The sequence below is a fragment of the Capsicum annuum genome, chromosome 3 (genome assembly GCF_002878395.1).
Source record: "Capsicum annuum cultivar UCD-10X-F1 chromosome 3, UCD10Xv1.1, whole genome shotgun sequence".
Taxonomy (NCBI): Eukaryota; Viridiplantae; Streptophyta; class Magnoliopsida; order Solanales; family Solanaceae; genus Capsicum; species Capsicum annuum.
Genome location: NC_061113.1, coordinates 29,054,162 through 29,078,478, shown reverse-complemented (window position 1 = coordinate 29,078,478; position 24,317 = coordinate 29,054,162). Strand labels below are relative to the sequence as shown.

Genomic DNA, 24,317 nt, shown 5'->3' with positions numbered 1-24,317 from the left:
CTCGTTTATAATACATGATAACATAGAGCTTAAACTCACTATGAAGAGTTCAGATTACATCTTTCATCAATCATTAATTTTACAAGAATTTAGTTATACTCAATATCCTTTCAATCATTCTCGTATGGACATGAGTGTCTGGTATTAAAGTGCAACAAATAACTTGTTGATTACTATGATGATCTCTATTCAAAAGAAATACATACATCATATTCTTCAAGATAATATCTTAGTGACAATTTATGGTAATTCTAATCATTAAGAATTATCCAGTGAGTCTATTCCATGATCATATGTCTGTGTGTGTGTGATTTAGTTAACGAGATCAAGTATTTTTAATCTTATAAAGACCACCACATAAATATCTATCTAACTGGATCACTAATGTCCTAATTAATAATCCTACGATCAAGAACAATTTTAAATCAAGTTATAAGAAGGGAAAAAATAGTGCTTCCACCTCAAACTATACATAAAAAGTTTAGGTCACACCTAAACTATACCAATGACCTATTACACACCTAAATTATAAAAAAAGTGAAACTTTTTACACCCTAGATCTGACGTGAAAAAACCATAATTATTGAAATAAAAAATAACGTGTCTAAGTTAAAAAATGACCAAAAAAAATATTCCCCACCCAGCCCCAGCATATCCATCTTCTCCTTTTTCTCCAAATTAAAAAATTCTCAAACTGAAAATTTCGATTCCAATTCCAAGTTGCTAATGAGTTTCGAACGATTAACAATGGCTGAAATTTCTCCTCCTTCTTGTTCCCCAATTCAATTCAACCATCGAATTTAATTATCGACCTCAAATCTAAGTGTTTGATCACTCAAACACTTAACCCTCAAATAAAACTCAACTGAACAATACTCACATTGTCCATCACCATCACAAGCATCACAATCACGTGAAAACCTCATACTCATAACACGTCCACTCGTTAATGGTATTAAACCTAAAGGATGTGAAAACTTGTCATTTTAGACAGAAGAATTCACTTTGATTTCTACGAGGTCGATTGCTATGGTTGGGACTTCGGCTATCATTATACGACAAAGTGCGTTAGCTATGCTGGAATTTGTGTCTCGGAGCTCGAATTTCATGAAGTCGGGTTTAACTTTGCAGATTTTGATACGGGGGAAACGATGGTAAGAGACACTGCCCATTGTTGTTGTTGTTTGAGGATTGAGGTTGGTGTTGGTGTTTTGACGGTTTTAGTTTTGGGGGAAATTATAGTACTATTGAGGTAGTGAGGTTTTGTATAATATGGGTAGTGTGTAGAGTTTAGGTGTGCGCGGCAGTGTATCAAGCAATCGCCGCCGGAGCTGCATCGCCGGCGATGAAATTGACGCAATTTCAGTGCCGCACCTTGTCTTCTAAACAAGGTAAATATCAACTTAGAAAAAAAAAAAAAAGATAAAACTTTTCTGCACATATAATTGGATTCCACTGTGCAGAAAAGTGTATCTATAATTGGACAATGAAGAGAGAGAGAAAAAATTGAGCTCATAAAAATGGAGGTTTTGGACAACAAAGGATTTTGAGAATTCTTCTTTTACATATACAAGGAGAAAAAACTTACCAGCATTAATTATTCATATATTTAATTAAATAATAATTAAAGAAAAAAGGTGAAAAGACGATTTTGTCTATTACGAAGTGTTTTAATGAAGGATAAAAAATTCGATTCACTTTTTGAAAGGCGTTCACACTTTTAATATATTATTATTATATTATTATTATTATAGATATAGATTATAGATAGATAATATTTATAAAAATATGTTCAAATCATCAAATATGAGATTGGATCTAGGCATATATCACTGTATCCAAAACATTTTCATCACATCAACTCCAAGGAGACCAGATAAACTGCAGGCATGTCCAATCTTGCCAATAAACTCAAAGAGAAACACAAACATTCTCAACTAGCTAATGCCAGCATTAACCAGGATTGTTGTGAAGTGGTAAGTACTATTTATCCTTAATCAAAGATCTCGGGTTTGAACCTTACTAGGTACAGACTCGCCTTTATTAGGGAATGCTTAGCCCCCATGTCGAACTTTAATCCATATTTAGTCGGACCCTAATGCGGGTATCGACACTGGATGAAAAACCATACCCAAAAAAAGTAGCTAATGGTAGGTATCCAGTTTCTGAAGAGAACTCTGAAGAGAACTCCTTCTACTGCTGGACCAATATTCTGCCACAAGTTTAGCAAAAGAAGAATTGGTTTGCATGAGTCTTGAGGGCTGATCATACTCCACAAGCTCGCCTACAACAATAATTACCAAATTTGCATTAGACATCTTTGTTACAGAAAGTGATGCTCCAAGTTTGCTACAAACAAATAAACATACCAAAAGAAAGGACCATGACCATGTCACTGTCTATGACAGTAGGAACTCTGTGGGCAACAGTTATTACTGTACAGTTGAAGAATTCTTCTCTTATAATTCTCTGCAGAATGGCATCAGTGGCCGAGTCGATAGAGGCAGTTGCTTCATCCAATACTAGGATTCTGTTCCTTCTCAGGAGGACCCTGCCTAAACAGAAGAGTTGCCGTTGCCCCATACTCCAGTTTTCGCCTTCATCACTGACTGTTGAACGCGAATTCAAATATAATGAGTACAGGATAGGTCACACAAGTCAAAAAGATAATAATTGTTACGTTTGTTGGAAGTTAAACTTACCTGAGGAGTCTAGCAGGTTTGGCAGTATACTAATTGTATCCTTAAGTTGGCATTTTTCTAGAGCCTATAAACCATAAATATTGTTCAAATCAATATATAAGAATTGGCCAGTCTTGTGAAGTGTTGGTAAATTGTATCGATGAGTTACAGACTTTACCTTCCATATCTCGTCATCAGAATAGAGACCTAAAGGATCCAAATTTGTTCGAACACTCCCCTTGAAAAGTGTTGGTTCCTGAGGGATGATGCTGAGTTTTGACCTTAAATCTTTGAGTCCTATAGAACAAATGTTAATGTCATCTATGATAACTTGCCCACTGTAAGGTTCCACCAGGCGAAACAGGGTGCTTATAAGTGTCGTTTTGCCACTTCCTGTCCTTCCCACAACTCCTACTCTAGTCCCCTCGAGGACGGAGCAAGTTATCCCTTTGAGAACTAATGGAGCATTTGGACGATATTTAATCTGCAATCGAACAAGAAATATAGAGGTTAGACACAATATGACAATATTTACAAAGTGTAATGAAATATTCAGGAATTGCATCCTAAGCACAGAGGCATCAGATGAAAACTCTTGCTTAAGGGGTTAATAATTGGATATATGTTAAATATATGTAAGATTACAAGTTGCAATTACCCCACCTTAAGATCCAAGAAATCTATTCTACCCTTGGTAGGCCATGTCGATGGTGGCCTATTATCTTCCACAATTGCTGGAGGCTCAGGAGGTATATGCATGAACTGTTTGATCCTTTCAGCTGAAATAACATAGTTAGCTAAGTTGCTATACCATCGGCTTAAGAAAACTTGAGTACTGGTAAGTGCCAATGCATAAGAAAGAGAGAGTCCGACAAGCCCTGTACGAAAACAAGAAAGAAGCTATTAGCAACTAGAACTTGGAGAAAACTCAGAACACCTCCACAGAAAGATGTTAATATCAACTGGCGCGAATAACAGATAACTACCTGTAGAGATATGGCCCTTTGGGATTGAAACTAGGAGAAAAGCAGCAATGAATAGAGTGATGTTTTGAAGTGCTTCGGTTCTCAAAACTAACCACTCCATTGCTCCATTGGAGAAAAGAAAGACTTTTGCATCTGCATCGACTAGTGTAAGGTAGTTTTTAAAGAACCTGTCTACCACGCCAAATGCTCTTATTGTGGCAACTCCAAGTGATGTCTCAGTAGCATAATTCATAACAGGAGCCTTTGTTGTCCCATTGATTCTCATTAGCTCCTGGGCAGAGGGTTGATAATGTTCCTTCAGATACAGAAGAAGTATTAGTACACATTAACAACATATCTTATCTTTACGATTAGAAGTATCTAGAGGAAATGAAACATCACCTGAACAAATTTTGAGCCTACTGTAGCAATGATGCCCACAAGGAGAACCTGCCATGTCACTGAGGCCATAATTCCAATTGTTGCAAGCAATTCCATTCCAGCAGCCATCACAAATGCATAAGAGAATGGGATGTCGTAATCTAATACACTCAAATCTGATGAAGCCTGAGGATTCGGTTAGTAGACAACAATCAGTGAATGTCACATTCTATAAGTTGTTCAAAGGAAACGACAATGTTTTCTGTTGTTACAAGTGCAAAAGAACGAAATGTTACCCGGGTCAAAATCCGTCCAACTGGGGTAGAGTCGAAGAACTGCATGGGTGCATTGAAAATAGAATTTGTGAAACCAGAAAAGAAGGCTTTAGATGCTTTTAATCCCAGGAGAGCTGCAAATATAGATCTGAGGTACACAAAAAGTGTGCTAAGTAATGACACTGAAGTATAAATACCAATAACCATGATATGGCTAATTTTTGAACTTTTAATTGCAACTGCCAGCCAATAACTTGCAGCAGCCTGTAAAGCAACAAAGGCAGCCTGAGCAAGTATGTTGCAACAAAGGAAGAGTGGTCCTTCAGAAATTACAACATAGTCTAGGAAGATCTTCCATACAGCACTTTCAGTTTCTTTTTCTTCCTCTTGTGTCAATTGTATTCCTGGCTTTGATGTAACTTCTTTTTGGCTGTCTTCTCGTACAATATAAGGCTTGTCAGTCTCTTCTAGCTCATTCCCCTGTCCTGAATAAGGTTCATGTTCAACTTTATAGGTCAGAGGATCAAGTCCAGCTACAGCATCTCTATGAGCATTCACAAGTTGTTCAAAGGCCATCCCAGTAATCAATAGCTCATTATAACTTCCTGATTGGGTAATTTGTCCACCTTGCATTACCTGGTAAAACAATTAGCAGATATCTATAAATAATTGACGTCCGATAAGTGAATTAGATCCGGAAAAAGATTCTAACTAGTCCACATTAGTTACCAGAATTTGGTCAACCTCAGAGAGGAACTCCACTTGATGAGTAACAAGAATAACTGTTTTATTCTTCAGAGCAGTCATAACACAATCCTGCAATTATGTCCGAACAATAAAATGCTGTTGTTTCTTTGGTCAGTAAATGTTCATATGCATGATAGCAAGTTGTCACAGTTACATTAAAAAGAGTTGCTGCTGTGTGTGCATCTACGGCGCTAAAAGGATCATCAAGAACATAGATATCAGCATCACTATATACAGCTCGAGCAAGTTGAATCCTCTGCTTCTGTCCCCCACTCATATTCAGCCCTCGCTGACCTATCTCTGTGAGGTCACCATAGTCAAAACTATCAATATCTTTGTCTAGAGCAGATACCTTTACTGCTTCATGATACTTGTTTTCGTCCATTGACCTCCCAAACAGTATATTATCACGGACTGTTCCACTCTGGATCCAAGCCGTTTGAGCGACATAAGCGATGGATCCATATACATGTACCTAGAAACAATTGAAAGGAGAGTTGAAGTCAATTATAGGAGATACGTACAAAAATCATGATATGAAGACTGCTTTTTGACTCACTGTTCCTGCAGTTTTTGGTATTTCTCCAAGTATGGCATATAGAAAAGATGATTTCCCAGCCCCAACTGGCCCACAAACTGCAATCTTTTGTCCTCTTCTTGCTTGAAAATTTAAATTACTAAGCAATGCATTAGGTGACTGGGGATCCCAGGTGAAATGACCACCTACTATACAAACACTATGATCTGAGTCCCCCAGAGGGAATGTCACTACATCTGGTTTGATTTCATCTTCAAGTAGGAAACTGTTTATCCTATCAAAAGAAACTTTGACTTGAATCACGGCTGACAGCGCTTCTGGTAGCATTCTAACAGGTTCTGACATGGACCTTAACGCTGCCAACACAGTGAAAATCGTAGCAGCGTTAAATGGGGCACTTCTGAAAAAGACAAGTCCTAAGAAGATTCCACATGAGACGACTGTTGGGGACATCCAATACAATAAAGTGCTATAAACTTTCTTAAACTGAGTTTCAGCCAACCACTTGAATTCATCCTCCCTATGTGAGTCAATTGAGTTCTTGAAGTTTTCTTCCCAGGACTGTAACTTGATTATCTTCATACTATTGAGAATCTCAGACATGAACCTGAGTCGTTTATCTTGGGCAATCATAAATTCAGTCTGACATTTCTGAAGTATCTTTGCAAATGGCACATTCAGCAACCCACAGATAATTAGGGGTACTAACCCTGGAATTGCCCCCAGCCCTACAACTCCAAAAAGTACACCAACAGCTAAACATATTTGCAGGCCAGAGCTCCATCCTGTGTGAAACCACATCAGAGACTCTCCCATCCGATAAGCATCCACAGCAATGTAGTTCACTATCTCTCCAGTTGAGTGCCTACGCCTTCCTAGACTTGATAGCTTGAGCTGTTTTTGATAAACTGCCACCATTAGAGCCGATCTTATTCTCATACCAACCCTTCTCGAGTAGAAATAGAAGTGTCGAGAAGAAATAGAATCAACAAGCTTGTCAACAACCAAACATCCCATTAAGAGAACACCTTCAACAAAGGTTCTTGTCTCGCTACTTGAATAAGCCACGAATGCATATAGCATTAATGGAGAAATTACAACAGCCATAATCCTGAGAAATACTAATGCTCCTGCAAGAACCATTTGTTTCCAGTAAACTCTTGCAATGGCCTTAATGAGTAAGCCCTCTGAATTGTTACGATGGTCCTCTCTTTGGAGAGATTTCCATTCAGGGGACAGTTGTTCGTAGGCTAAGACTGCTTCATCTTCAGATCCTAGACAAGGAATGTCTTCAAGAGCTAATGTTTTTGAGTTTCCTAGGCCAAGCAAACCATTAATCCAAGAAAATGACAATTTGCCAAAAAGACTGGCTTGTCCTATACTAATTTGTTTGTCATCGCGTCGATCAGCTAGTAGAGGTTCCAACAAACTCTGGTTGGAAGAGGATTGAGAAATGATGTGATGAAAGATACTTAAGGCATAAAAGAAAATCAAGAAAGTGACTAGCCATGTCACCAGGTCCAGTAAAGGGATGCTGTGTGTTTTCATGGAAACTTCAATATTGAGAGTGGAACTCAATAAAAAGAAAATGACCCACCAAGAACAAATCAGGATTTGGATCCATTTGGATACTTGAATAAGCAATGATACAGTTAAAGTGATCCAAATTAACCCGCAAACAGAGCACTGTAACCAACTTAGATGACTAACACCGCCATCTTTACTATTAATAAATTTCCATAAACCGAGACCAAAATACACAATGCTTACAAGAGCACAACAAACAGAAATTCCTATAGCCATCCAATTCCTCCTGTAACCACTAACAAGTCTGATTTTTTTCACAAGTAAGACCAGAAGGAAAAGACAAACTAACGAGAGATTCGAGGTGTCTACTATTGCTCTGTGGATGCACAATGAGCCCCAACTGAATTCTCCACACATCCACATGATTTTTCCTGCAGTATCATTGTATTCAAATTTATGATAAGTCACCATATTATGAATCTCTTGTAACTCAAGAAGATAAAGAAAGCATTAATACGAAAGGAACTTGCAGGAAAATGGGCAGATCCAACATTTAAACTGAACTGCTCGTACTTATAAAATTATGGTTCTGAATAAAAACAATCTTTTGCATCGAAAATATTGGTTCAGTTGAATCCATATATTATAAGCTCCATTTGCGACTGGTGGAGAAGGCGTTAACACATTCAGAGAGACGGATTTCTACTGATGGTCAAGAAAGTAACAAGATTCTACAGCACGAACATTTACCATCGTAACAGAAACTCGACTTATGTTTCAGTTCTGGTAAACAAGAAACCAGCTAACCATTTTCTTCATTCAAGAATCAAAAGAGGTACAATGAAAAAGAAATATTAAAAATCAAAGATAATAATCTAAGAATGTAACAATGTATACCAAGCTGAACAGCATGTGCAGAAGCCATTGTTGGATAGATAGACGCCTCCAATCAAAAGATGCAGCTTATTAACATGTACACCTACTGCTTCCTATATATAGAGTTGGACAACTTTTAAAAGATTACATATTGTTTGATAACTAAAAGATTACATATTTAAATTAGGATTTCTATTACATGTGATAGCACCACACAGTTTTCTTCCTATTTTAATAGGTACTTTTGTTCATTTTTGTCTCAGTACTATCAAGAACAAACTAAGCAAGCAACCAATTAAATTTGGCATTTTTTTGGTCTCAGTACTAACAAGTAAGTAAGAACAAATTAAGCAAGCAACCAATTAAATTTGGCATTTTTTGCAAGCTAGAGACGACAACAATAATATACTCAGTGTTATCTCACAAGTGGGGTTTGGGGAGAATATAGTGTATGCAGACTTTATGTACGATAATTATTTATCTCAAAATAATTTATTATGTATTTATAAAATAAAATAAAAAAAGAGAGAGAAATTGCATCCATACTTTGGGTTTGACATTTGGCCATATACTTGGCACAAACATGTTTAAGGTGGCTTATTTGCATGACACTATTTGGACAAGTGTTCATACACTTGTCAACTTTTTTGAGCATTTTAGTTTCTATAAATAGGCAACAACCTTTGCCATTATGGTGCACCAATCTTTTCACTTTAGCTTTAACTTCTTTGCCCATTTTCTTAGTTCTTTCCTTCCATCCTATTTTATTAGATGTTTTATTAAAAGGGTTCTTTTAATTATATCACCATCTATATTAACTTGTTGGTATTTGCATTAATAATTTTGCTGATTCCTATATTCTCTAATTAATTAATTAATTAATTAGGAAAGTGCTTGTTTAATCCTGAAGAAACATTTCACTCTATCGAAATAGTTTTTTAGGACAGTGCCTAGCATGACTCAAGTATAATTTATAAATTACTTAAATTAATATCGTTATTATTATTATTATTATATCGTTACTATTATTGTTATACTGTTGTTGTTGTTGTTGTTGTTGTTGTTGTTATTGTTATTGTTATTGTTATTATTATTGTGTTAACAGTTTAAATATTATTGTTATTATTATACTGGATGTTGTTGTTGTTGTTGTTGTTGTTGTTGTTGTTATTGTTATTATTATTGTGTTAACAGTTTAAATATTATTGTTATTATTATACTGGATTTTCCCAATAATCTAAGAAATTATGGAAGATAATTCTACTCCTGATACTTCTGTTCCGGTTGTTCTACCATATGCAAAACCGTTTCCTGATGTTTCAAATATTGAAATATTTTCTACTGAAAACTTTAAAAGATGGCAAGAACGACTATTTTCACTACTTTATGTTCATGGTGTTGCATATGCTTTGTCACAAACTCAACCTGACGCAAACGTTAACAATAAAATTTTAGAGTTATGGCAATACGCTAATAAGGTGTGTCGCCATACTATTTTACAGACAATTTCTAATGAACTATTTTATGTGTATTGCAGTTTCAAAGAAGCAAAAATCATCTGGGAAGCTTTAATTAAGAAATTTATGGCTGAAGATGCTACTAAACAAAAGTTTGTGGTTGGAAAATTTTACAATTGGCAAATGAGTGATGGGAAAGAAATAAAAATTCAAATAAATGAATATCAAAAATTGTTAGAAGATTTGAAGACTAAGGACATCGTTTTACCAAAAAAATTTGTTGCTGGAGTATTGATTGAAAAATTACCCGAATCATGGAATGACTATAAAAATAACCTAAAACATAAGCAGACAAATTTTACTATTGAAAAAATTATAACTCATATTCTAATTGAAGACACCAACAGAAAGGAGTCATTCAAAGCTAAGCAGGCTGCGCTCAAAGCAAATTTAGTACAGGGTCAACACAAAAACAGAAGGTATGCTAATAAGTCTAAAGGTTACAAGCCTAATAATCTCAATCTTAAGAAAATAAAAGGCACTTGTTTTACTTGTGGAAAACCAGGTCATTATGATGCTCAATGTAGGCACAGAATGAGAAATAACAAAGAAATGAGAAATCCTCCCAAAGCTAATTTAGCTGAAGGAGATGAAATTTTTACAGTTGTTATCTCTCAAGTAAATATGGTAGCACATATAAAATAATAGGCGGTAGACTCTAGGGCTACTTGACACATTTGTGCTAATCGAGAAGCATTTGCCTCCTATACATCAATAGGGGATAATAGTGAAGTGGTCTACCTTAGTGACTCACGAACTGCTAAAGTCTCAGTCAAGGATAAAGTGCTCCTAAAACTCACTTCGAGAAAAACTTTAGCCCTTATGGATGTGCAACATGTTCCTACAATGCGAGCAAACCTGATTTATGTGGCTTTACTAGATAAAGCTGGCATGAAAGTGTCTATAGAATTAAATAAGATTATTTTGACAAAAAATAATGTATTTGTGGGAAAAGGCTATTGTAACCATGGACCTTATGTACTTAATATTATCAATATTAATGCATCAGCTTCTGCTGATATGATTGAGTCTATTTCTTTATGGCATGCTAGATTAGTGCATGTTAATATTAAATATATAAAGAATATGCAATCACTTGGTTTAATATCTGGTTTAGATTCAAGTAATTTCGATAAATGTGAAATATGTGCTGAAGCTAAAATAACAAAAAATTCATGCTTTTCAGTTAATAGAAAAACTGATCAGTTATCTTTAATTCATACTGATTTGGGTGATTTAAAACAAACTGACTAGAGGTGGTAAAAGATATTATATGACTTTATTGATGATTTTTCTAGATTTGCTTGTATTTGCTTAGAAATAAAGATGATGCATTAGATGCTTTTGTGTCTTATAAATCAGAAGTTGAAAACTAGCTTAGTAGAAAAATCAAGAGAATTAGATCTAATAGAGGTGGAGAATATGTGTCATTAAATGCTTTTTGTGAAAAAGAAGGTATTATTCATGAAGTAACTCCGCCTTATTCTCCTGAGTCTAGTGGTGTAGCTAAAAGAAAAAATAGGACATTGAATGAAATGATGAATTCTATGTTAATTAGCTCTAATGCACCTAACAATTTGTGGGGTAAAGCTATTTTATCTACATGTCATTTAAAAAATAGAATTCCTCATAAAAGAACTGGCAAAACCCCTTATGAATTGTGGAAAGGTTATAAACCTAATTTAAAATATTTAAAAGTGTGGGGTTATCTTGCTAAAGTTCTTCTTCCTGAACCTAAAAAGAGGAAAATAGGTTCTAAATCTGCAGATTGCATGCTTTTGGATATGCTGAACATAGTGCTGCATATAGATTTCTTGTATTGAAAAGTGATGTACTTAATAGTAATACTATAATTGAGATAAAAAATGTTGAATTCTTTGAACATATTTTTCCATTATGTGATAAAATCTCTCATGCATCTGTTGAAAGAGAAAATGAATCAACCTCTAATATTGAGAAACTGAGAAGGAGTAAAAGGCCTAGAATATTTTTCTTATGGAAATGATTTCTAAACTTTTCTTGTTAATAATGAACCATCAACTTATTTTAAAGTTGTATCTTCTTCTGATGCTAAATTTTGGAAAGAGACAGTAAAAAATGAACTTGATTCAATTATGAAAAATAATACATGGGTTTTAACTGATTTACCTCCTGGTGCAAAATCGATTGGTTGTAAATGGATTTTCAAAAAGAAACTTAATCCAGATGGATCGATTGATAAATATAAAGCCCGGTTAGTAGCTAAAAGATTTTCTCAAAAACAAAATATTGATTATTTTGATACATTTGCACCAGTAACAAGAATTGCTTCTATTCGAGTATTACTTGCTTTGGCATCAATTCATAAGCTTTTTATCCATCAAATGGATGTAAAAACAGCTTTCTTAAATGGTAATTTAGAAGAAGAAATTTATATGGTTCAACCTGAAGGATGTGTAATTTCTGGACAAGAAAATAAAGTTTGTAAATTAATTAAATCTATTTATGGCCTTAAACAAACTCATAAACAGTGGCATGAGAAATTTGATCAAGTTTTAATAAAAGATGAATTTTCTTCTGTTGAAGTGGATAAATGTGTTTATACTAAGTAGTAGACAATGATTATGTGATAATTTGCTTATATGTTGATGAAATGATTATATTTGGTACATGTTTAAATATTGTGGAACGTACTAAATTATTTTTATCTACTAACTTTGATATGAGCGATCTGGGTGAAGTGAATATGATATTGGGAATTAAAGTTATAAGGAGTGAAGATGGAATAATGTTGTCACAATAAAATTATATGGAAAGACTTCTTAAGAAGTTTGAATGTTGGGAGATAACTCCTGTAGCCACTCCTTATGATGCTAATTTTAAATTAAAAAGGAATAATGGTGACCCAGTAGCTTTGTCTAAATATGCACAGATAATTGGGAGTCTGATGCATTTGATGAATTTTACTAGGCCTGATATAGCCTATGCTGTGAATAGACTGAGTAGATATACTCATAATCCCAATAATGAGCATTGGTCTGCATTAATGAGACTGACAAAATATTTGAGAGGAACCATGAATCAAGGTATCTTGTATAGTGAATTTCCTTCAACTTTAGAAGGGTATTGTGATGCAAATTGGATCTCTGATTCAGATGAGACAAAATACACTAGTGGTTATATGTTCACCCTTGGTGGTGGTGCAGTATCATAGAAATCAGCTAAGCAAACGATCATTGCTAGATCAACTATGGAATCAGAGTTTGTAGCTTTTGAATTAGCTGGTACTGAGGCTGAATGGATAAGAAATTTTTTAGAAAATATCCCTTTTAAAAAGGATGATCTGTCGCCTCATATCCCTTTAAAAAGGATGATCTGGTGCCTTCTGTATATATACACTATGATTGTCAAGCCGTAATTGCTGTTGCAAAGAATAAGTCTTACAATTGTAAGAGTAGACATATGAAATTAAGGCATGATGTTATTAAGCAATTACTGAGAGATGGAATAATTTCCATAAATTATGTGAAGTCAGAATTGAATTCGGATGATTCACTGATTAAACCTATGGGAAGAAAATTAATTCTTCAAACATCAAAAGATATAGGGTTAAGGCCAATATGATTGTCAATAAAGATGGTAAACCAACCTATGTAATTGGAGATCCCATAAAGTAGTTTCATATGGATAATAACAAATCGATATTTACTCTGCGCACGTATTGAGAGAGTTTGGACTGCTGCTAAAATGGAGGGATGAGTAATAAACTCTTAATGAATTCATAGTCCTTATGGATGGTGTATTTAAAGTAGTGTACATTTGATGAATTCACCTATATGAGAAGTGGAATGAGGACATTCCTATGAGACTTTTGACCTTAGTTTCTAGAGCTCTCATGAATACCAGGAACTCGAATGGCCTATTGGCGCAAAACCGCATTTAACAATAAAATTACGGTCAATATGTGATTAATAAAATCTCTGACTTACAACCAGAATTATTCGATTCATAGAAATATTATATTTCACTGATAATTCTGTAAGTTAAATTTTATTGGTCTAAGTTTGGTTCATACTCAAGAAGACACCAAACCTACTGTATTTTGTCCATGCAAATCCAACAAGTTAAAAAGTTTTTTTTGCTATAAATTATTTTGAAATAATGTGGGGATTGAAGGATAATTATTTATCTCAAAATAATTTATTATGTATTTATAAAATAAAATAAAAAAGAGACAGAAATTGCATCCATGCTTTGGGTTTGACATTTGGCCATATACTTGGCACAAACATGTTTAAGGTGGCTTATTTGCATGACACTATTTGGACAAGTGTTCATACACTTGTCAACTTTTTTGAGCATTTTAGTTTCTATAAGTAGGCAACAACCTTTGTCATTATGGTGCACCAATCTTTTCACTTTAGCTTTAACTTCTTTGCCCATTTTCTTAGTTCTTTCCTTCCATCCTATTTTATTATATGTTTTATTAAAAGGGTTCTTTTAATTATATCACCATCTATATTAACTTGTTGGTATTTGCATTAATAATTTTGCTAATTCCTATATTCTCTAATTAATTAATTAATTAATTAGGAAAGTGCTTGTTTAATCCTGAAGAAACATTTCACTCTATCGAAATAGTTTTTTAGGACAGTGCCTAGCACGACTCAAGTATAATTTATAAATTACTTAAATTAATATCGTTATTATTATTAAGGAAAAGGCTCAAAAATACCCCTCCCTCTAACGGAATTTGAAAAAGGATCAAAAATACCCCTGAACTATCTGAAATAGCTAAAAAATACCCCTTTGTTAAATATTTGGCTCAAAATACCCCTTCGCTTAACGAAATTCCACCAAGCATGACATCTAGATAAAAAAAAAACTGCATGACTATGCCACATTACCATCCACATGTAAAATATTAGTATTTTTTAATTATATGACATTCCTTTCTTCTTTATTTTTATTTTTATTTAAAAACATCAGTGAAACAGATAAAACTTACACGGCTTTTTAGTTTTTAATCAAAATAGAAAAATGGTGGTTACATAATATTTATTTTTAAAAAAATGTATTAAATGTAACATCGCTATTATCAAATTCCTTTGATCATCTAAAAAATAAGTTTTTTCCTGTTAATAGGTTCAAAAGTGTGAAACCCAACAAAAGAGTCTTATTAAACTAATAAACCCATTAATTATTAGGCCAGTGTAAAAGTTAAAATTAAGATTTACTCGTAAAAGTAACACATATCAAACTAAACTTCAAATTAGTTACTCAAAAGATGTTTTGGGCTTTTACTCAAAATGTTTATGTTAAAGTGATTTCATAAATACCTCCTCTAATCTAAAATTAATGAATCTTTGAATGTGGCACACATCTTCAAAAATTTAATGAATGACATAATTAAAGAATAATTTATCAACATTAAGTATCATTTTACTTCTTTTCAAACTTGTTCTAAAAATAATAAGATTATTCATCAAAATTGAATTTAGAAAAATGAATTCATTTGGAATGATTAAACAAGTGTTAAAAGGAATTCATTTATGTTGAAAAAGAATTTGCATGTAGTAAATTCAACTCAATTATTAGTACATCAATATTTGCTAGCTTAAAAGTTAAAATTCTAGCTCCTCCTCCGAGTCAACATCAGATCAAGATCAAGCTGTCCCTCATCCCAACGACAATAACAAGATGAAATTTAGAACTTTTAAAACACTAATGAAAAGGTGAAACCTAGAACTTTTAAAACACTAATGAAGTAATTAGGAAAAGATTGGTTTTTTGGTTTTTCTGTTTCACTGCTTTGCAAAAAAATAAAAATAAAAATAAAAATAAAAATAAAAATAAAAATAAAGAAGAAAGAAATGTCATATAATTAAAAAATACTAACACTTTACATCTGGATGGTAATGTGGCATAGTCACGTGGTTTTTTTTATCTAGGTGGCATGTTTGGTGGAATTTCGTTAAAGGGAGGGGTATTTTTGAGCCAAATATTTAACAGAGGGATATTTTTGAGCCATTTCAGATAGTTCAAGGGTATTTTTGATCCTTTTTTGAATTTCGTTAGAGGGAAGGGTATTTTTGAGTCAAATATTTAACGGAGAGGTATTTTTGAGCCAAAAATCTAATGAAGGACATTTTTTAGCTATTTCAGATAGTTCAGGGGTATTTTTGAGCCTTTTTCATTATTAGTATTATATCGTTATTATTATATCGTTACTATTATTATTATATTGTTGTTGTTATTATTATTATTATTATTTCATTATTATTATTATTATACTGTTATTATTATTATTATTATTATTATTGTGTTAACAGTTTAAATATTATTGTTATTATTATACTGTATTTTTCCAACACTTTACCCATACCTCATATAGATAAAAAGGCTATCTGACCTCGACTCAAACAAAGCATTTTAAAGCAGTATACTAAAAAAAGACTACATAATTGAAAGTGGTATCAACAATGAAAGAAAGCGAAATGGACAGCAGTAGACAACATACAAAATAAAGAATGGTAATGAGTAATGACAATGCAATGATGCAATAACCAAAAGTAAAAAAAAACACAAGTGATAACTCTAATCTAAGAATAAAAGGTTGCGAGAATAGTCTTAACACTACTGGTAACTAAGTAGGTACAAGTATGACTCACAAGCCTATACTGTAGGGAAGTGAGAGAAAGTTTAACATAACTATGAACTATTAACTAATCTTCTACCTAATTTGTGACTTTCGGGCCAGAAAAAGGATAGGCCAAAACACCCTTTAATTATCAAACTAATTAAGAAGAACAAGTGGATTCCATAATATTAATTTAGTTAAAAGGAGTCAAATTCTTCGAATAATAGTTTGCAAACACTATTCAATTGTCTAAAAACTGCACACTGTTAGATTTTAAATAATATGTTATGGATGCCCATGTGAATGCATCAAGGCATTCTTGTAAAACAAAATACACAAAGGCAATCTTGTAAGATAAGTTTTTCACTATATTGTCTTGGTGACAAAGTTTGTTATCTTGTAAGATAAGTTTTCCACTATATTGGCTTGGTGGAGAAGTTCTGCAAGTTAGCTATATATAGCCTTCCATTGTACATTGTAAGAGATAAGAAGAGTAATAAGAAAAGAACCACTACTATCTTCATTTTCTCTCTATTAGTATTTCACCATTAAGTTTAATAGTTTACTTTAATTATTCAACAAGTAATCAGCACGAGTCTGCAAAAATTTTTCAACAATAATTAAAAGTTAGTATTTAGTTTTCTTAAATAATGTCTAATATTTCCAAACGTGAATTTAGTGCCCTAGATATATCGGACAAACTTATATGTCATGGGCACTAGATGCCGAAATACATTTAAATGCAATGGGTCTGGCAGACACCATAAAAAATGATAATAGGGCATCAAATCAAGATAAGGCCAAGGCCATGATATTTCTTCGTCATCATCTTGATGAAGGTTTAAAAATAGAATACCTCACGATTAAAGATCCCCTCATATTATGAAACAATTTAAAAGAAAGATACGACAACTGAATATGGTCATTCTTCCACAAGCTCGTCATGAATAGACCTATCTAAGGATGCAAGATTTTAAAAATATAACTGATTATAATTTTATGATGTTTGCTTTAATTATTCACAGACCACGACATGTTAGAGAAAACATTCTCTACTTTTCCCGCCTCGAGTATGCTCCTGCAACAGCAGTACCGAGAAATGGGTTTTAAAAAATATTCTAAATTGATTTCTCATCTTCTTGTTGCTGAACAACATAATGGCCTTTTAATGAGAAATCATAAAAGTCGAACTGCTGGTACTGCTACATTTCCAGAAGTGAATACTGTAAATTTTTGCCCAATTAGGCGTGAAAGAAGCCCTGACCCCAATCGTGGTCGTGGTCGAGGTCGAGGTCGAGGTCGAGGTCGTAGTCATGGTCATGGAAGGTATTTTAATCAGGTTGATTGCCTTGCAATAAATAATAACCCTCAGAACCAGCAATGCAAAAATAAGAGGGAGCTCTTGAAGCAGCACCAAGGACGAACTCTAAAAGTAGAGTCATTATCAATATGGAGAAAAGGGACACTGGTCGCGTACCTATCGTACGCCAAAGCATCTGGTAAAATCTATCAAGCTTCCCTTAAAAGGGCAGAAAATGATGTTGAAACAAACTTCCTCCTTGAAGATAACGTTGAGCCCATTGACTTGGAAGTTTTATATTTCTTTGCAATTCCTGAAGAACATGTAAATCACCCTGTAGGTGATAATCATGAAATAGTCTGATTATTTTAATTTTCTGTTAAAGTTGTATTAGTTTACTTTTTTGTCATTTACTAATCTTGTATATAAATAAAACTTATATAATATGTTATGTCTTAGTAATGTTATAATGTCTATTTTGTTTATATTTTTCATTTTGAAGAATATGGATACTCCTTAAATTTTATTTGAATCACTAATCGATTGTGATGATATTTGTGTAATTCATAGAGAGACAACACACACAATATTTAAAGATGAAAAATACTTTTTCCACTTACTTAGAAGAAGAGAAAATGTTACGATGATTTCTGGTAATTCAAAATTAATTGAAGGCTCCGGAAGAGCTACTATATTTCTGCCTAAGGGGACAAAATTAGTTATAGAAGATGCATTGTTCTCTTCTAAATCCCCAAGAAACTTATTGAGTTTTAAAGATATCCGCCAAAATAGATATCATGATGAGACAATAAATGAAATGAAGGTTGAATATCTTGGCATTACCAAGAATGTCAAATGTTGGAGAAATTACCAACTTTGTCTTTCGGCTTATACTATGCCGAAATTAGTACAGTTGAAGTACACTCTATTGTAAATCAGAAGTTTACTGATATAAATACTTTTGTACTTTGGCATGATCGAATAGGCCATCCTGGCTCAATAATGATGAGACGAATTATTAAAAATTCAAAAGGGCATCCATTAAAAAACTTGAAGATTCTTACAATGGATGAATTTTCATGTGCTACTTGTTATCAAGGCAAACTGATAACTATACCATCGCCACTGAAAGTTAGCGTCGAATCCCCCAGTTTCTAGAATGTATACATGGGGATATATGTGGGCCTATTCACCTACCTAGTGGGACATTTAGATATTTTATGGTCCTAATCGACACATCTTCAAGATGGTCTCATGTGTGCCTCTTGTCATCTCGCAACCTGGCATTTGTGAAATTATTGGTACAAATAATATGATTAAGGGCGTAATTCCCTGATTATCCTATTAAGGCTATTCACCTCGATAATGCTGGAGAATTTACATCCCAAGCTTCTGATGATTATTGTATGTCAGTTGGGATAAGAGTTGAACATCCTGTTGCTCATGTTCATACTAAAAATGGCCTTGCTGAGTCATTTATTAAGCACCTACAATTGATAGCAAGACTACTACTTATGAAAACAAAATTGCCAACTACTGTTTGGGGTCATGCTATCTTACATGCATCATTATTTGTTTGTCTCAGGACAACTCATTATAATAAGTACTCCCCGTTACAATTGATCCTGGGTCATGAGCTGAATATTTCCCATCTACGAATTTTTGGATGTGTTGTATATGTGCAAGTAGCACCATCTCAGCGTACTAAGATGGCCCCCTAAAGAAGGTTAGGAATATATGTTGGGTTTGAGTCACCCTCTATAATTCGCTACCTTGAACCATTGATGAGAGATTTATTTATTGCTCGATTTGTAGATTATTGATTTGTGCAACACCCCGAATCTGGTACCCAAAATTCCACACGATGCTGATGACCTCGAAGGACCACAAGCTAACCTATGACTGATATCTGTAACTGAACACTACATAATATATTGTATAAATGCAGAATAAAAAACTGAAAGGCCATAAGGTTCAAAACTCAAGAATACTAATAATACTAAATGTGGTATAACAATACCAAAACAACTTAAATAACTGAAAATACTGAAGTCTAATCTGAAAGCCTCAAAACTGTTTGAGTAAGGAGTTTTTGGGACATGTCCCCAACTAACACCGACTACAAAGTAAACTAAGTACTGAAATACTGAAATGATAAAGCATCCTCGAATAATGAGGACTCACTGCTAATCTACTGCTGCTGACTGAAACTTGAGTTGTTAAGCGTGATCGGGAACCTAAGCGTCCGAACCTATGGTATTAAACACCATAGTGCAAAAGAAAAGTATACGTCAGTATGTGAGAATGTACTGGTACGCAAGTGAGGTAAACTGAATGCATGTGGTTCATATGCATGAACTATAGCTGACTGATAACATAAACATGAACATGACTGCGTGAGGATACATGCATGAAAACATAACTGCAACTGAAATATGGGAACTCTAAATACTAAATATACTGATAACATGGATTATTAATAATCGACATAACTGATACTGGGTGGCTGTTGCTGACAGTCTTGATTCTGATGGAACTAGCAAAGTCTTGTACTGAGCTTAGTGATTGTATCTGATAGTCTTAAAATCTATAGAACTATATGAGTTCTATTACTGAGACTGAGACTGAGACTATGGGAAGTAGTCATCTAACCGATATGCCCCTAATAAGCTGTTATAGTTGAGTTGGGGTCCAATCTATAACCCCAAATGAAAGGGTGTCAATATCGCATCACTGGTAAAGACAAGCTGTGAGTGACCCTCATATGGCAGTGTCCCCAAAGGAGAACGGTGGAACCCTCATCTGGCAGTGTTAATCCACCTCATCAACCCTTAACTGTCAGTGTTGATATCTCAATCCATGCTGGCTACATAGTCTTGGAATACAAGGATTGCTTCTAAGGGGTCACACCCTCTACTGTCAGTATGTGCTCTCATCCTTGGGTTCACTCGATGCTAAATCCTACTCCCAACTGAATGGACACTGAATTGATTGTACCGATATAAATTGGACTAAGTTCACTGAGTTCTGTGTACTAACGGATTATTACTGAATTCTGTTAACTGACTGAGTTCATGAGATTATTTGAGTTTTCCTGAGTCATGTAACTGACTGAATTCTACTGATCATGGCGTGACTGGGATTATCATGAAACTGACACTGGCTCTAGGCACACAGCCAAATTGTTGGGTATAAATACCCCATGACTAGATAGTATAGTAGTAAATCATGGCATAAGTTCGAAAGCACAACAATGGCTATATAGATATATCCATAATTCGTTGACCAAGGCATTTCATCAAACACTTGACATGCATTAACTTGTACATGAATGGGGATTTCATATTAACATAATATAATGGCACTTTTTCCTTCACCTAGGCATTTTATCAAACACACGGGGAGTATACTTTGGTTATACTATCATCAATGCATCTAATTATCATGGTTGCATAAATCAACTTGCAATTTGAAGGGTTTTTCATGAATATTATGCAAAATAGTACATACTATGATCAATCATTGGAACATGTATTTTAAAACATGAATCAAAACCCAATAACAACATGAACATGAATTTAAATTTAACTAAATCATGAACATTCAAAATACAAAATCTTTGGATTTTGAAAGGATATTCTTGAGCTTTATGGGTGAAAGAGACCCATGAATCAACACTTGACATACCTTGATTTTAAGTTTCTTGAAGTTCTTGGAGAGATTATTGGAATTGGATTTGATTTCTTGAAAGCTATGGTTTTATTTCTTAGGAGAGAATGTTCTAGATTTGAGAAAAAAGTGAGTAAATAATAACTTAAAACGTTTTTAGGGATTAAATCCCTCACCTGGACGTGTTAAAACCTTGGAAAAAGACCAATTTATCCCTGGACGAAATATATATTTTTCATAAAAATTTTCCGATTTGGCAAGCTGGCGCGACACAGCGCTATCGTGTTGTGTCACTAGAAATTGCCAACTGGGAACTGGGTTGACGACGCGATGTGATGGAATTGCGTTGCTACATTGTTTATGAACTGGAAGTGCACCGCGATACGGTGGAATAGCATTGGTACACTAAAAATTGACAACTCTGAAATTGAACTCTGAAATTGAGTCTTGGCGCGACGTGCCATAATCGCGGAGGCTCACTGGATTTTGACGATTGTCATTTTGGCATGCTTTGCGATGCATTGGTGGCTCAGGTGGCACACTATCTTACTAAAATGACTCTAACTCTTCGCCCGGGTGTCGGATTTGGGCGAATTTGGTTTCGATGAAAGGCTTATTCGATTTTCCACAAAAAAAATTCAAAATCTTGAAAGTTCCATATGTATAAAAGTGGATTCATATTTTAAAGCAAGTCTTTAACATTCTTGGGATGATTTTAGGGTCGGCAGAAGTACGGGGTATTACAATATCTCCCCCTTAGGAATATTCATCCTTGAATGAGACTGATTGAGATGAGAGAAATGATAAGCTGAAGTACATACTGAACATGAACAACTGAAAACATACTACATGACTGACATTACTGAGATTCATACTGAGCATGCATATCTGATGCATGATTTTATGACTGAGTTGATACATGAATACATGACTAAGAGTACTGATAAGTTGATCATGCATATTTGATGCTTGAATAAATAACTGAACTGACTCATGAACTTGCGACTAAACGTGTAAGGGTAAAGATACCAAGTTTGAAATGAAAACTGAGCATGGAACTGAATACCACATTTGTAACTGAAATCTGAACATAAAACTGGATAAGCTTAAGAAAAGCTATTACCTTGGGCTGAGTCTAAGTTTATGGAAAAGAGGTGAGGATACTTGGTCCGCGTGTCTGCTTCTGTTTTCTAAGTAGCTCCCTTAACGGACTAATTCTGCCAAAGAACTTTGACTAAAGGGACCTTTTTGTTCCTCAGTCAATGAGTCTGATAGTCAAGAATTTTGATTGGAATCTCTTCATAAGAGATGCTACTCTGAATATCGACGCCCTCTACGGGGACTACAACTGTTGGGTCACCTATGCACTTCTTTAGCAAGGAAACATGAAAGACTGGGTGAACTGAAGCTAGATTTGAAGGCAATTCAAGATCATAAGCTACTTTGTCAAGGGACTGAGAATTTTAAAGGGACCGACATATAGGGGACTGAACTTTCCCTTCTTGTCGAATCTCTTCACTCCCTTCATAGGAGAGATCTTTAGATAAACATGATCACCAATCTCAAACTCAAGATCCTTCCTACTCATATCTGCATAAGACTTCTATTAGCTCTGAGCAGTCTAAAGTCTCTCTCTGATCAAATGGACTTTTTATAAGGCATCGAACACTAAATCAGGCCCTATAACTAAGGCCTCACTAACTTCAAACTAACCAACTAGAGATCTGTATCTCCTACCATAGAGAGCTTCAAATGGAGCTATCTGAATACTGGAATGATAGTTGTTGTTGTATGCAAACTCAATCAAAGGCAAATATTATCCCAACTCCCCTTGAAATTAATTGCACACGCTCGCAGCATATCTTCTAAAGTATGGATGGTCCTTTCTGATTGAACATCTGTCTGAGGATGGAAAGTTGTACTAAGGTGAACTCGGGTACCAAGACCCTTTTGGAATGCTTTCCAAAAATAAGAGGTGGACTGGGTACCTCTATCTGAGACAATAGACAACGAAACACTGTGTAATCTGACCAAAACTCTGATACAGAGTTTCGCCTAATCCTCGGTAGAATAAGAGGTATGGTCTGGAAGAAAATGAGTTGATTTGGTTATCCTATCTATAATGACCTAAACTAAATCACGCTGATGACGAGTACGAGGCAAACCCATTACAAAGTCTATGTTCACTTCTTCCCACTTCCAAGTGGGAATATTGAACTTCTGCATGGACCCACTTAGCTTCTGATACTCAATATTAAATTGCTGACATGTTGAGCACTTAGCCATAAACTCTGTAATATCTTGTTTCATCCCACTCCACCAATAGATCTCCCATAAATTGTGGTACATGTTAGTGGCCCCTGGATAAATCGAGTAGCGCGCACTATGCGCTTTTGCCAGAATTTGTTACCTCAAGTCATCTACACCTGGCACACAGAGATGACCCTAAAAATACGACACACCATCTCCCCTTGGGAAAAAAAACTCAACCTTCTGATCCTTTAATGATTTTTTTAACTTGACTAGACTGGGATCTCTATCCTTCTTTTCTTTCACCTTAGAAACTAGAGATAATTGTGAACTACTCTGAACCCATATGTTACCCTCTGCTAAATCTACTAGGCGGACACCTAGTCGGGCAAGCTGATGAACTTTCTGAGCTAGCTTCTTCTTACTGTCCTCAACATGAGCAGCACTACCCATAGATAGTCTACTGAGATCATCGGTCACTACGTTAGCCTTCCCCAGATGGTAAAGAACACTCATGTCATAATCTTTCAAAAGCTCTAACCACCTTCTCTGATGAAGGTTAAGTTCTTTCTGAGAGAATACGTACTGAAGGTTTTTATGATCTATGAACACATCTACATGTGCACCGTACAAGTAATGCCTCCAAATCTTTAAGGAAAATACTATAGCTGCTAACTCAAGATCATGAGTCGGATAATTCTTCTCATGGGGCTTAAGTTGTCTGGAGGCGTAGGCTGTGACTTTACCATGCTGCATGAGGACACAACCCAAACCTACTCTGGATGCATCACTGTACACTACGAATCCATCTGGACCGTCTGGAAGAGCCAAAACTTGAGCTGAGGTGAGTCGAGTCTTCAACGCCTGAAAACTCTTCTTACAAGGATCTGGCCATTTAAACTTAACTTTCTTTTGAGTCAATCTGGACATAGAGGATACAATAGAAGAAAATCCCTCAATAAACCATCTATA

At 34.7% G+C, this 24,317-nt stretch overlaps 1 protein-coding gene across 1 annotated transcript; it reads right to left on the bottom strand.

Annotated features, from left to right (window-relative positions):
- Positions 1-1,829: 1,829 nt before the first annotated feature.
- On the bottom strand, positions 1,830-8,318 carry LOC107864024 (ABC transporter C family member 8). The gene is made up of 12 exons (XM_016710275.2): positions 8,012-8,318; positions 5,609-7,545; positions 5,204-5,524; positions 5,032-5,118; positions 4,324-4,938; positions 4,049-4,213; positions 3,668-3,962; positions 3,345-3,559; positions 2,860-3,165; positions 2,703-2,766; positions 2,370-2,609; positions 1,830-2,284 (listed from the first exon to the last, which is right to left on the bottom strand). Exons 1-12 carry the CDS (start codon positions 8,037-8,039, stop codon positions 2,145-2,147), a joined length of 4,413 nt encoding a protein of 1,470 aa, XP_016565761.1. The 5' UTR covers positions 8,040-8,318; the 3' UTR covers positions 1,830-2,144.
- Between the last annotated feature and the right edge of the window lie 15,999 nt (positions 8,319-24,317).